Source organism: Scyliorhinus canicula, chromosome 2, assembly GCF_902713615.1.
Source record: "Scyliorhinus canicula chromosome 2, sScyCan1.1, whole genome shotgun sequence".
Lineage (NCBI taxonomy): Eukaryota > Metazoa > Chordata > Chondrichthyes > Carcharhiniformes > Scyliorhinidae > Scyliorhinus > Scyliorhinus canicula.
The window spans coordinates 30,581,566-30,595,876 of record NC_052147.1 but is presented as its reverse complement, the minus strand read 5'-3'; the positions used below and the strand labels follow the sequence as shown (position 1 = coordinate 30,595,876).

The window sequence follows — 14,311 nt, the reverse complement described above, 5'->3', positions numbered from 1 at the left end:
TAAGATAAAGACAGATAGTTTTTTGAACAATAAAGGGATTAAGGGTTATGGTGTTCGGGCCGGAGAGTGGAGCTGAGTCCACGAAAGATCAGCCATGGTCTCATTGAATGGCGGAGCAGGCTCGAGGGGCCAGATGGCCTACCCCTGCTCCTAGTTCTTATGTTCTTATGATCAAGAGACACAGGAGTACTGGTTCTCCAGTACCATGAGATGCTGCCAGGCCCCTCCATATTCTCCTGTTCTTCCCCTGGCACTAACATGTGAGTTCCCTTTGCTGAGGCAGCTGGCCCAACTTGGATCCTGGTAAATGGGCAAGCTGTCTCTGGAAGTGTTGGCAGCTCACATATTATTATGATGAGGCTCAATTTTTGTCCAGCCAGGGCGGCACGGTGGCACAGTGGTTAGCACTGGGTCTGCGGCACTGAGGACCCGGGTTCGAATCCCGGCCCTGGGTCCCTGTCCGTGTGGAGTTTGCACATTCTCCCCATGTCTGCGTGCGTTTCACCCCCACAAGACAAAGATGTGCAGGTTAGGTGGATTGACCATGCTAAATTGCACCTTAATTGGAGAAAAAAATAATTGGGTACTCTAAATTTATTTTTTTTAAAATGTTTTGCCGCGTCTTGGGCCTTATGGTTTGCATGCACACTAGAGGCACTTGGTTATGTACCTACCACGGTTGCAACAAAATTCTGCTGTAATTAATATTTATAAATAAAATATGTGAGCTGGTAACTTTCACACTTGCGTGCCCATTTTCATTTTCTTATTTCTGTCCTGTGTCTAGGTAAAGGACACGGCCTATCCATAACTCCTTTGCCTGCAGGTCACATGATTGGAGGAACAATTTGGAAGATTGTGAAAGATGGAGAGGAGGAAATTGTGTATGCAGTTGACTTTAACCATAAGCGAGAAATGTGAGTAACAGTGATAGTTTTGCTCAGCAGTGTTATGAGCATTTAATTCTTGCAAAAACCGATGTACGACATCAGGAAGTAACATCATCAACATCTTCTGAAGAAACATTGACACAGCTGCATGTTGAACAATAAAACAGTGATACTAGATCTATGTGGTACAGGTACAGATGTGTTGATACTAGTGAGAGCACTTTGCCTCTTCAGGCCCTTCCAATCTTGTCATATCGACCCATTTATATTTTGACTCCTTTGAAAGTTTATATTTTGGAAGCAAGCTGAGAGGTCAGGAGAACAAAAATCATTTGCCCAGCAATCTGGTTTAGGAAATTATGTTAAAACTTATACATTTGTCAAAAATCACCAGGGGCTGGAGTTTTTTGTTTAGCTTTTTAATCTGATCTTTTTCTTCACAAAGTCTGTGCTGTGCAAAAAAATCAATGTTGATATGGTGCACTGTTTCAAATACATGGATCTTCTCCAGTCTCCAGCGCCAAGTCTGAAACATTTGAACTTTGCAGGCATATTACTAATAATTTCACCGGAAAATATGTACGTTGACTCTTGATGAAAATAGTTTCAAAAGTAATTGCTTTGGGCGCTACTTCAAGCTAATTGTCTGTTTTATTTCTTAGCCATCTGAATGGATGTTCACTGGAAATGATTAGCCGACCCTCATTACTCATCACAGATTCTTTCAATGCCACCTATGTTCAGCCCCGAAGAAAGCAACGAGATGAACAATTGCTCAGTATGTACTTCAACAATTGATGGTATAGACCTGGAGGGCGTGCACCAAACACAGACCAGTACCATTGTCAGATTCAAGTAATAGCTGCAGTACAGTGTAATTCTATCTGTACTTCCAGACATGTGTTGGAAGGGATATAGGTATAATTTTACGGTGTATGTTTTCTAATTGTTCTGGTATGTTTCTGAATCATTCAGTACATGAGCATTCACATCATCATGAAACCTATCGGCTTCCATCAACCTGCATTATTTTACTTTATTTTTCTTAGTTCAAATTCAAGGATTTTAAACAATGCAATGCATGGTGGGAAATCTAGTTCTCTCCCTTTTCACCTTCCAAGGTAAATTAGTGGCTTAGATTTTCCTGTCAGTGGCGAAGCTGTGGCTAATGCTGTCGACTGCATTTAAAATTATATTGTTACCTTTTTCATCGGCTTCAGCACGGATCGATTGCTGGTGAGAAACGCGAGTCAAAGTTGAAGCAAAATTATGCCCCCCCCCCATCATATCTCTAGTGCTGCTCACCTCTCCTCTCATCACACCCGCTTCCATCCCCTCCCCCGATAATATTTCTGGTGCTGCTCATCCCCTCCCTTTCATCACCCGCCAACATTGGTAGAGTTAAGGAGCGAGGGATGATGTGAAGGTGATGTGAGCCGGGCTGTGAATAGGTGTAATTAAACTGGGAATGTGCATGGTTGCGTGGCAGTATGTGTGAGAGCTGGAAGTGTCAATTTGGGGGATGAATGCTGAGCCAAAGGTGCGGGTGTTGGTTGTCAACTGCAAGTACCAGTAGGAGGGATGGTGGTATGAGGGATGGTGGGGATGGCGTGGAGGGAACCACAGGAACCCAGGGTGATGATTGGTGGTGAGCAGCACTGGGGTGTAACAGAAATGTACAGACATTTCTCCTGATTTAAAGGGCTGCTCCTAGCAGACTACATCTGCTATGGCTAACTAGATCATTGTAAAAGAGAGAGTAACAACCAAAAGTGAGAGCGTCAGGGAATTTTGTTGGTCCTATATAAACCAGTATTGAAGCAGAGTTACATTCACCTTCAGGTAAGTTGAGTAATGAGCACATGAACCTCATCTGAACATAATTGGGAGCCACTTCATTGGACATACATATTTAGCATAAATGTGAGCTATTTATGCTTTATTTCTGCAAGTTATAAAATCCTACTGATGATTTGTACCAATATAAGCGTCGTCAAATTTTATTTTTCTCCACTTGTTTTACCCTTGCAGCTAATGTCTTGGAGACTTTGCGTGGTGATGGTAATGTGCTCATCGCTTTGGACACTGCTGGCAGAGTGCTGGAATTAGCACAGCTTCTGGACCAGATCTGGAGGACCAAGGATGCTGGACTAAGCGTTTATTCTCTTGCTTTACTGAATAACGTCAGCTATAATGTGGTGGAATTTTCAAAATCACAGGTTTGTCTGGAAGTTTTTCTTGCAGTTTGTGTCCCCTCTTCACAACATTAGAAAAATAGTTGCAATTCAATATGAAAGGTACTATATTTTTCGTAAAGGAAAGTATAGATCATCAGAAACCTTTGATGTAAAATAAAATCTAACTACCATAAACTTTATTTAAAAAAAAACAAGTTAAGGCTTGGAAATTGAGGAATGCGTTGTTCAGCTGACTTCAGCAGCAAGTCTTGTCAGTGAGTACATCCAACAAAGTAAGCAATGCTTCACATTTTCTAGCTCTAAATACCAATTGGAGAATTTTGAAAGCTAGTACCTCCTGAGCACTTGGCACTGCCTGATTAGTGCAAAAATGGAAAACAAATTGCTAACAATATTCAGTTAGTGTTCATTACTGAACATAGGTATTTTACAAAAACAAATCATTTCTTGCCTTCATCCGTTAATCAGAATTGCATTTGGATATATAAATGTTTTGTTTCAGCATTTGCTTATAAGCCGACTTGTTCCCCACTTTTAAAATTTCCCCACAATGACTAGGCTTTGTTTTAAATATGATGTTCCTTTGTAATATTTGCATGCCATGACCAGTTTGCTTCAGTTACAGAAATCTAAATTCTAATTGGTGCCCTGATTTTGAATGTTTTCATAAACCTGTTGTGACTGTTTCTAGCCATCATTTTTGATTGTTTAAAATAAAAAGTACTTTGGCAGCATTCTTGCGGGTGACGATCTGCAATCGTTCTATTGTCAAAATGTTAACGTCCCTTCCCCTCAATAGCCAATCTTTTTTACTTAATGTATGCTGTTAGCAATCCTCACCTCGTAGGAAGTTTGTTGATCTAGAATTAGGACACTGCAATTAAATATCGTATGTTATTCCTTTAATTTTAGGTAGAATGGATGAGCGACAAGTTAATGAGATGTTTTGAAGACAAACGAAACAATCCCTTTCAGTTTCGTCACCTTTCTTTGTGCCACAGCCTTTCAGACCTGGCTCGAGTGCCCAGTCCAAAGGTTGTATTGGCTAGTCAATCTGACATGGAATGTGGATTTTCACGAGATCTTTTCATACAGTGGTGTCAGGACCCAAAAAACTCTGTGATCCTCACTTACAGGACAACACCTGGAACACTGGCAAGATATTTGATAGACAATCCGATCACCAAAAAAATGGATATAGAGGTAAGAATGAAACTGAAAAAGACAATACCTTAACATTGGAGATAGTGTTCTAGACATATTGATGAAAAATTCTCTAACGTAGTACAACCAGGATGTAAATGAGTGAAGGCATTTGCAGCCAATAATGAAATTTAGCTTCAAAAAATGACACAAGGAGATGAATGAATGCCTCCTTTTGTTTCCCTGAGCATGCACAATTCCTTGTCTGAAAGAACAGGAAGGCAGTCAGTTTCCAGACTTCCACCCATGATATGTTGAAGATGGTCCTGATTAGTTACACAGCAACAAGTGGGGTTCCTGCTTGGTGTTGCCTATTTAATGGCCTGCCTGATGGTGAGAGTTCACAATGCATAGAAATGCTGCCTCAATGTACATTCTACTGCTTAGTCAGCCAGCACTCAGGAGTTACCAGTGCTTTGTGCTGTCCCATATTAGAATTTTCCACAACTCTTGGAAGTCATTCTGTATTAGCTGTACAGTTATCCATTATATATTTTCAACGGTTTAGGTGCAGCTAATGCTTCTTGTAGCATCTTAACTATTTGAACACTAAACAAGAAATATGTAAGATAGTATATGATACTGTAAAAAGGGAGTTTGGAGTAATATACTATAAATCAGACCAGTTTTAATTTTGAAGAATTAAGAGCAACTCCCATTGATAGTAAAGAGAGGGAATGAGAGAACTTCAATTGAATTTTTAGCTTGGCCTTTTAACTTATTCTTATTTATTGACTGGCTACATATTTGAACCTGAGATTTTTTATATGTAGTAAGCCTTGAACTATGTAACAATTTCTCTGTCATCCTGCTCTATGACAGTCTTAATTTTTCACCACTAGATAAGACGTCGTGTAAAATTGGAAGGGAAAGAGTTGGAAGAGTATCTAGAGAAGGAGAAACTCAAGAAGGAGGCAGCTAAGAAGCAGGAACAAGAGAAGGAGTAAGTAGAGGTGACAAACAAAATGATAAAGTTTGTGGTTTAAATTATTTTTATTGCTTTCTGAGGATACATTTTATAACTGGTACGTCGCTGATCTTTCAGCAGTGAGTGAGCAGTTTCATAATTGTATCGACCTATGACCTTCTGTTAATCCAAAAAATAAACAAATGTATAATTCTAGCACAAAATGCTAAAAATATACTCTTCCATTGTTTCAATGCATCACTTGGGAGTTAAGCACTTTGCACCTTCTAGCAAGACTCAAAGTATATTGAGCAAGATTTCAGTCTTTTTATGGCACTTATTGCTCAGCTAAGATCACAGTACTGCCTTCTATAGCCTAAAAGCAAATTACTGCGGATGCTGGAATCTGAAACCAAAGAGAAAATGCTTGAATATCTCAGCCGGTCTGGCAGCATCTGCAGGGAGAAAAAAGAGTTATTTTCTCTCCCTACAGATGCTGCCACACCTGCTGAGATTTTCCAGCATTTTCTCTTTGCCTTCTATAGTCTGTCCAGTTGTAAACAAAGTAATTGTTGCAGAATTTACATAATTTCAATTCTGTGACCAAATGCATTGCAAGAAAACAAAAATACGCTTCAGAATTTGTTCCTCAGTATGAAATAAATATTTTGAAAAAAGTATTAGTGCTGATAGCAAGACCAGGTTGCTTTTAAAATCAACTGTTAAAACCTTCATAATCTTTACATTATTCGATAAATTCAGAATCTCTCTGTTATATATTTAAAAATAATAGGTGATGCTGTCACGGTAAGGTAACATTGTGATCATTTGAACACAATAGGCCCAACATTATTTTTTTTTGTATAACCTAAGCTGGTTCGTTACATAATCCAAAGGTTTTTCTAATCATTTACACAGGCAGAGAGCACAGTGGCGCAGTGGTTAGCACTGACGCCTCACGGCGCCGAGGTCTTAGGTTCAATCCCGGCCTTGGGCCACTGTCCATGTGAAGTTTGCACATTCTCCCCGTGTTTGAGTGGGTTTCACCCCCACAACCCAAAGATGTGCAGGTTAGGTGGATTGGCTCCGCTAAATTGCTGCTTAATTGGAAAAAATGAATTGGGCGCTCTAAATTTTAAAAAACATATCTACACAGGCAGAGGTTTAATTGAACTGGATAATTACTTAAAGTGGGGTTACTGGGTTACGGGGATAGGGTGGAGGTGTGGGCTTAAGTAGAGTGCTCTTTGCAAGGGCCAATGCAGACTCGATGGGCTGAATGGCCTCCTTCTGCACTGTAATTTCTATGATTAACAAAATATGACCACTACATGTTTTAAAGTATTGGTGAGATTCACTCTTTGAAGAAAATACAACATGTCAATATGATGGTAGTCTCGGCTGTATTCATGACAGTCCATTTCTTTGTTTGGAACTAAATTAATAGCATGCAAAAGCAGAATGCTGCAGATGCTGGCAACCTGAAATAAAAGAGGGAATGCTGGAAATATTTAATAAACCCTGAAGCATTAACTCTGCTTTCTTGCTCCCAGATAGATGCTGCCTGACCTGCAGAGTAAATTAATGGTGTGTTTTCCTTGCAGGCGAGATGTTGACTCCAGTGATGAGAGTGATATTGAAGAAGACATGGACCAGCCACTGGCTGGCAAAACCAAACATGATCTCATGATGAAAAGTGAGAGCAGTCGCAAGGGAAGCTTTTTCAAACAGGCTAAGAAATCATACCCCATGTTCCCAGCTACAGAAGAGAGAATGAAGTGGGACGAATATGGGGAAGTAATAAGGTATGTCAAGCAGGCCTAATCATAAAAGGGCTGTTCTCTTCATAAAAAGCTTGTATCAAACTTTTATTCAAGGTTCAAAAGCCTTGATTGTACAGTATCTGCAAATAAGTTAAAGCGTTATGAATGACTTGAGTAAAAACCAACTTGTATTTATATAATACCTTTTTATGTAAATAAAACTTCCTGAGGTACATCTACAAAAACAATTCACTGCGGAGGCTTGAAATCTGATATGAAAAAAGGACATGCTGGAAATACTTAGCAGGGTAGGCAGCATTTGTGGAGAGCAAAACAGTTAGTGTTTCAGGTCAAAAATCTTTCAGCAGATCATTCTAATCAGAGTAAAAAAAAAAAAAATGTTAACTCTGTTTTTCTTTATAGATGCTGTCTTATCTGCCAGTTGAGTTTTTACGACAATTCAACAGCTTCATGGTCACTTTTGCCAATACCAGCCCTTTATTTCTGAACCATTTAACTGAATTCAAATTCTCCAGCAGCTGCGATGTGATTTGAAATCACGTTGTCTGGATTGTTGGACTTGTAACATAACCATAATACCACCCTACTCGCGCTACTTTCACAGTGGGACAAAAGGAATGCTGGCTACATGCATGTGCAACCTTAATGGGAGAATTAGAAGAGATGATTAAAACCTAGCAGGAGAAGATGGGCTTTAAAAAGACTTTTAAAGGAAGGGAATGAATTCTTATGATCTGGAATGCGTTGCCTGAAATGGTGGTGGAAACAGATTTGGTAATATTCGAGAGGGAATTGGGCACATAACTGAAGGGGGACGAGTTGCAGGCCAATGGTGAAATGGTGAGGAATAGTGCTAATTGAATGGCTTTTTTCAAAGAGCAGGAATTGGCACAATGAGCCAAATGGCCTCTGTCTGCGCTGTAACATTCTATGGTAAAGGTGACAGAATTTATATAGAAAATCTGTTAAGACTGGGATGGCTGACAGCTGTTATCTGTGTTCGAACAGAGGAAGGAGAATATATAGGAGGCAGTTCTGGAGTTCAGGGTTAATCGATTGAAAATCTCCACCATTGACTTAAGAGGTGCAAGGGGAAATAATACTTGAGACAAGTGATTGAAGTATATGCAAGTGAAGTCATATTATTTGGAAACACAGTGTTCATTGGGAATGTGTACCTATAAAAAGGAACAGATTAAAACTGGTTGTTGGGTGAGGAGGTGCATGTTTGTAATGTATAATTGACTCCAGTTTTACCCTTCACCACCTGGCTTTCAGGAGTGTAACTGTTTTTAGTGGAATCAGTTTGTTGAGCACAGGAAGAGGTTAAATCTTTTGGAGAAAATCGATAGAACATAGAACAGTACAGCACAGAACAGGCCCTTCGGCCCTCGATATTGTGCCGAGCAATGATCACCCTACTCAAACCCACGTATCCACCCTATACCCGTAACCCAACAACTCCCCCCTTAACCTTACTATTAGGACACTACGGGCAATTTAGCATGGCCAATCCACCTAACCCGCACATCTTTTGGACTGTGGGAGGAAACCGGAGCACCCGGAGGAAACCCACGCACACACGGGGAGGACGTGCAGACTCCACACAGACAGTGACCCAGCCGGGAATCGAACCTGGGACCCTGGAGCTGTGAAGCATTTATGCTAACCACCATGCTACCGTGCTGCCCTAGATAGATATTGACAGAGAGGGGCGAGGTCAGTGTGATTAGCTTCAGATGCTCTGGCAAAAAGTCTGCCACAATCACGGTGGATTGAATTGCCTCCTCCTGCATTATCACCTTCCACTGTTTTCAGGATTGCAAAACACTTTTTACATGGAAACAATTACTTTGTTGCAATTGCTGGAAAAAAGGCTCTGGTATCTACTGCATAGTCTCACACTGCTTACAACAAAAAAACTAATTCTCTCATCCCAAATGTTTACTGATTTTCTTTGCCCGCAGTATTTCTTGCCAGGTCTGGTTACACGGCAACATTTGGTGTTTCTTAACCACATGATGGCACTGCAGCCCAGATTGTTTTACAATACAGCACTACATTCAGAAATTTAGTACTTGCAGCATATTTTCATGAACATTCTGTTTGTGATGTTCTGAGAGTGCAGGTTATTCCTGAACTACAGAATTATGGAAGCCATATCCAGCTGCTAAAATTTTAATAATGATAACATTAAGCATTTAAATAGAACTGTGCCTGCACCTTCATATATCCCTGTTGCTGATTCGTAAATATTTCTGATCTCAATTTTGTATTTTGTGGAAACATTTAAAAAAAATAAATTTAGTGTACCCAATTCATTTTTTCCAATTAAGGGGCAATTTCGTGTAGCCAATCCACCTAACCTGCATATCTTTTGGGTTGTGGGGGCAAAACCCACGCAAACGCGGGGAGAATGTGCAAACTCCACACGGACAGTGACCCAGAGCGGGGATCGAACCTGGGACCTCGGCGCCGTGAGGCTGCAGGGCTAACCCACTGAGCCACCGTGCTGCCCTTACTTTGTGAAAACTTGTATAATAATATTTGTCCCACCTTCCATTGTTTTAATTTCTTACACTAAGTCTTACTGGAAAATCCTTTGTTTCCAGGTAATGTACTCATGACACTTAAGGAGTCGTGAAGCACAGAGTACTGGACCTTCCTCATGACCTTTAGGGCAAATTTTCAGTGCAGCATTGCCAGAAATCTGTGTAAACATCACAGCTGTATCAACTTTCTTTGCTTCCTTTTAATTCTGGACATGAATCGGGAGTTTAGTTGGCATTATCCCATTCATCCATGTCAAATTTTGTGCCTTGAATGACAGATGCTCCTGTCAAGTAAACCTGGCCTGAATAATGGTTTTCTGGGCTAATGCACTAGCAACAACATATGAATGTGATAAATCACTGGGGTTTATGAATATGGACAGCTTCAACAATGCAAATTGTTGATTAGCTGCTTTGTTTTGAGGACAACTTACACCTGAAGAAGGAGCCGCGCTCCGAAAGCTCGTGTTTGAAACAAACCTGTTGGACTTTAACCTGGTGTTGTAAGACTTCTTACTGTACAAAAAATAAGGCCTTGTCATGAATATTCAAACGATGTGAAATACCTTGTGTATAATTGTTGTTCTAACATTATGTGCAATGTACAGGATCCATACATTTTCTGGGACATGGTAGTATTCATTTTTATTTGTTGTATTTCCAAAGATAATTTCACCATTGCTGTCTAAAATGAATTGCTCACTGCTGCCTCTCAGCGCTGAGGAACCGGGTTTGATCTGGCCCCGGGTCACTGTCCGTGTGGAGTTTGCACACACTCCCCATGTCTGTGTGGGTCTTACCCCCACAACCCAAAAAGATGTGCAGGGTAGGTGGATTGGCCACCCTAAATTGCCCCTCAATTGTAAAAAATAATTGGGTTCTCTAAATTATAAAAATTAAAATGAATTGTTGATTATTCAGATAATCATATAATGCCCTCTTGAATACCTTGATTAAACCTGTCTCCACCATGTTTCCAGGCAGTGCATTCCAGTCCGTAACAATGTTTAGCCAGTGTGTTATATTTGTCTTCCAAACCAAAGAATTAGGAATTGTAACTGTGACCCGAAAAACGTATCCCAATTTTACACCTTTTCCATGCTTCCTTAATAGCCTATGTGCTGTTAAGTGGGTTTAAAAGAATATTTCTTGAAAGGTGCTCATTTACAGCAGAAAACCCTTAAGAAGCAGAATTAAACACTTGCCACGACATATATTTTAAAAATTCAGCTTGGTGTTGCAATATTTTAGCTTTTCTTCCTTGCACTCAGCCACAGCAAATTGACAGTGCAGCAAATGCACACAGCTTGAAATAACTTCAGCACTCTCATCTGTCCCAGAAACCCTGAATGCTTTGTTTCAGAAAAGTTGTGGATCAGTACAACTTTTTTCAATGAGAGCTCTATGAGTGTATACCTTATGCAAAGCAAACTATTATTTGCTGAAAAATGTGAAGTTTTACAAAATCATCAGTAGATACAATTTGTGCATTAATTTGTCTGTCTTCCATACCCTTTGTGCCTTAACATCATTTAGCCATCTCCGCTAACACAAGACGACACAATTAACTCATATATGTTTCATGTTGTAGTATAGATTCTTCTTTCAGTTGTTGAATTAATTTTGAGACGATCCTAGTGGGAACATAAATGTTTAAAGTGCAATTACTTGAAATAAATATAAGGTCAGTTCTGTCTTTTTTAACCTGGCTGATTTCATATCAAGGGCAATTAGAGACGAGGAACAAATGCTGGCCTTGCCAGAAATGCTCACATCCCATGAAAGAATAAAAATAATGAAGTTTTTAACTAGGAGGGAAAGGGACTAGATGGTAGCTGTGCTTATTTTACTCATTGTATGCTGTATTTCTAAGATTAATTAATATAAACATTTGGAATTGTGATTCGAGAATTTTTTTATTGCTATACTATATGGGCTGGTTTAGCTCAGTGGGCTAGACAGCTGGTTTGTGAGAGCAAGGCCAGCAGCGCGGGTTCAATGCTGTACCAGCTTACCCGAACAGGCGCTGGAATGTGGTGACTAGGGGCTTTTCACAGTAACTTCATTCTTGTGACAATAAAAGGTTATTATTATTATTGTTTGTCCATTTTTACCTAATTATGCCTTAGCCTGTTTTTGCTCTGTTAGAAATACTGCATAAATATTTTTGGTTTCAGAGCTGCTGTATGAAAGGCTTGCTCATATGGATTTAAAAGAAAAGAGGGGGAAAAAGACAACAAGCGGGATTCTCCTGAATCCCTGCGATGGCCCGAGGCCGGCGTAAAAATCGGCGCGAACCACTCTGGCACCGGGCCGACTGGAAGTTGCGGAATCCTCCACGCTTTCGGGGGCTAGGCCGGCGCTGGAGAGGTTGGCGCCAAGCCAACTGGTGGCAAAGGGCTGGCATGAGTTAGCACGTGCACAGAACCGCCGGCATGGTGCCGCGCATGTGCAGACCGGCTGGCGTATTCTAGCGCATCCGCAGGGAGGTGTCTTCACCACTCCGGCCATGATGGAGACCTACAGAGGCCGGCGCGGAAGGAAGGAGTGCCCCCACGGCACAGGCCCGCCTGTAGATCGGTGGGCATCCACCGTGGGGCCCCCCCGGGGCCGGATCTCTCCCCCCCCCCCCCCCCCCGGTGACCGCACCAGCCGGCCTACCAGTCAGGCCCCGCCATGTGTCCCACCATGCCCAATCCACGCCGGCGGGACTGGCCAGAAACCGACGGCCGATCAGTCAGTCGAGGCCGGAGAATTGCCGGAGGGGGCCACTGCCAATGGCCCCCGACCGGCGCGGCGTGATCCCCGCCCCCGCCCGAAAACTGCTGCTGGAGAATACGGCAGTTATGTTCACACACCATGTCTGGATTGTTTGGAGAATGACAGCACCCAGTTGTAGACGCATTGGATGTGAACAAGTATTGGTCTAGTCCAAGGTCATCGATCGATTTAACCTCTGCAGCTACATTGAAATTTGCCATATTTCCCATTGTGTGTGGACGTTTGACTTATTTTCCTCACAGTGACATTTTTGTAAAAAGATAGTTTTAACATTCTGTTTGACACATATATAAGCAGATGTGAAACCCAGAATTGAGCTTCCTCATTCTGTGCCTCGTTATTGGTGTTTATTGCTGCTCTTTTATTTCAGAGCTGAGGATTTCTTAGTTCCGGAACTTCAGGCAGCAGAAGAAGAAAAGAGCAAACTTGATTCTGGTCTGACTAATGGTGAGGAGCCTATGGATCAAGACTTATCTGATGTTCCAACAAAGTGTATCTCAGCATTAGAAACCATCGAAATCAGGTCAGTAAGATATTTTTAAATGTTTAAAGCTGATGAGTCATGTATGCAGAAAAGCAACTTATTTTTATTCCACTAAAATGACCAGTTCATCAAATAATTTGACTTTTCCTTACAGAGCCAGAGTGACATATATTGATTATGAAGGACGCTCAGATGGTGACTCTATCAAAAAAATTATTAATCAGATGAAACCTCGGCAGTTGATTATTGTTCATGGGCCTCCAGAGTCTAGCCTGGATCTTGCTGAATCCTGCAAAGCATTTGGTGGAAAGGACATTAAAGTTTACACGCCAAAGCTTCAAGAAACAATTGATGCTACTAGTGAGACTCATATCTACCAGGTAATACAACGTGAAGAGTAATGTAGTAATTGCTGGCTGTCTAGATTTCTGCCTTTTACTTAATTTCAATTGATTTTATAGGCTGAATAATAATGACTTAAAATTGGTGGTTGAAGGTTAGATGCTGGATTCAATCCTAACTCTAGGAGTTTAGTACCTGCTAGGCTGATAACTACATGGCAGCACTGAATGAGCTCTGCATTACTATAGGTTCTGTTTTTCAGATGTGACACTAGACCAAGACCCCATTTGCTTATCTAGGTGCGACTAAAAGAGGAACAGTGTGTCCTGACAATCACCTTATTCTTTGACCAAGACGACAAAAATAGCTTAATTAGCCATTCATTTATTAACTATTTCTGAGCACGAGTTGTATGTGAATTGATTGCCACACTTGTCTATCTAACAACAGTGAGAACACTTTAAAGAATACTTTTTTTTTGGCTATGAATTGCTTTGGAACCTTTTGAGTATTTCAAGGAGGCTAAATAAGAAGGTGTTTCCTTCCCTACAATATATATATACTAAATTTGACGTAACAATACAATTTCTTGAGTTCAAATCTAGCATGCATCAAAACTTTTTTGACGTACCGCTGCTTTAAACATTTAATGAAAAGCATGTAACCCTGAGTGGATGATTATATCTTCATATTTTTGGAAAGATCACTTGTATGTAAGATTCACCAACGAGATAGGAATGTCGACTAATTTGCAATTTCAAATAGTAACGCATGTGCACTGAATGAACAGAATTAACAAATTTAATATTCTGTTAATTTGCTGGAACTCTGCCGGAAGCCCAACATATTTCTGCTAATTAATTTTATGTGAAAGCCAAGATTTGATATTTTCTAAAGCAAATTATAGCACCGCAAATAATAAGCTGCTTAGCAGTTGAGAAAATTAAATCCTTATGGTTGTTAGCACTGAACTTTGATTTATTCAGAGATTAAAATTGTGTTAAAGCCAAGGACACACTAACTATCGATAAAAGCTTAAAGTAACCAGTGAAACCATTGAATTGAATTATTGCTCAGTACCTTGATCTGAAATAATTTGTTTTAAATTATCAGAGGAAAGCATTAAAAAAAATCAGAAATGAACTCTGAAATAGCTAAAATATTTATAGA

At 40.4% G+C, this 14,311-nt stretch overlaps 1 protein-coding gene across 1 annotated transcript in view; it reads left to right on the top strand.

The window, feature by feature from the left end:
- Positions 1 to 14,311, top strand: part of cpsf2 (cleavage and polyadenylation specific factor 2) — a 35,352-nt gene that overhangs the window by 11,529 nt on the left and 9,512 nt on the right. The window contains exons 5-12 of the mRNA XM_038775251.1: positions 788 to 917; positions 1,553 to 1,668; positions 2,922 to 3,109; positions 4,001 to 4,291; positions 5,134 to 5,234; positions 6,803 to 7,003; positions 12,686 to 12,838; positions 12,954 to 13,179. Coding sequence (XP_038631179.1) covers positions 788 to 917; positions 1,553 to 1,668; positions 2,922 to 3,109; positions 4,001 to 4,291; positions 5,134 to 5,234; positions 6,803 to 7,003; positions 12,686 to 12,838; positions 12,954 to 13,179 — 1,406 coding nt within the window. The remainder of the gene's footprint in view (positions 1 to 787; positions 918 to 1,552; positions 1,669 to 2,921; positions 3,110 to 4,000; positions 4,292 to 5,133; positions 5,235 to 6,802; positions 7,004 to 12,685; positions 12,839 to 12,953; positions 13,180 to 14,311) is intronic.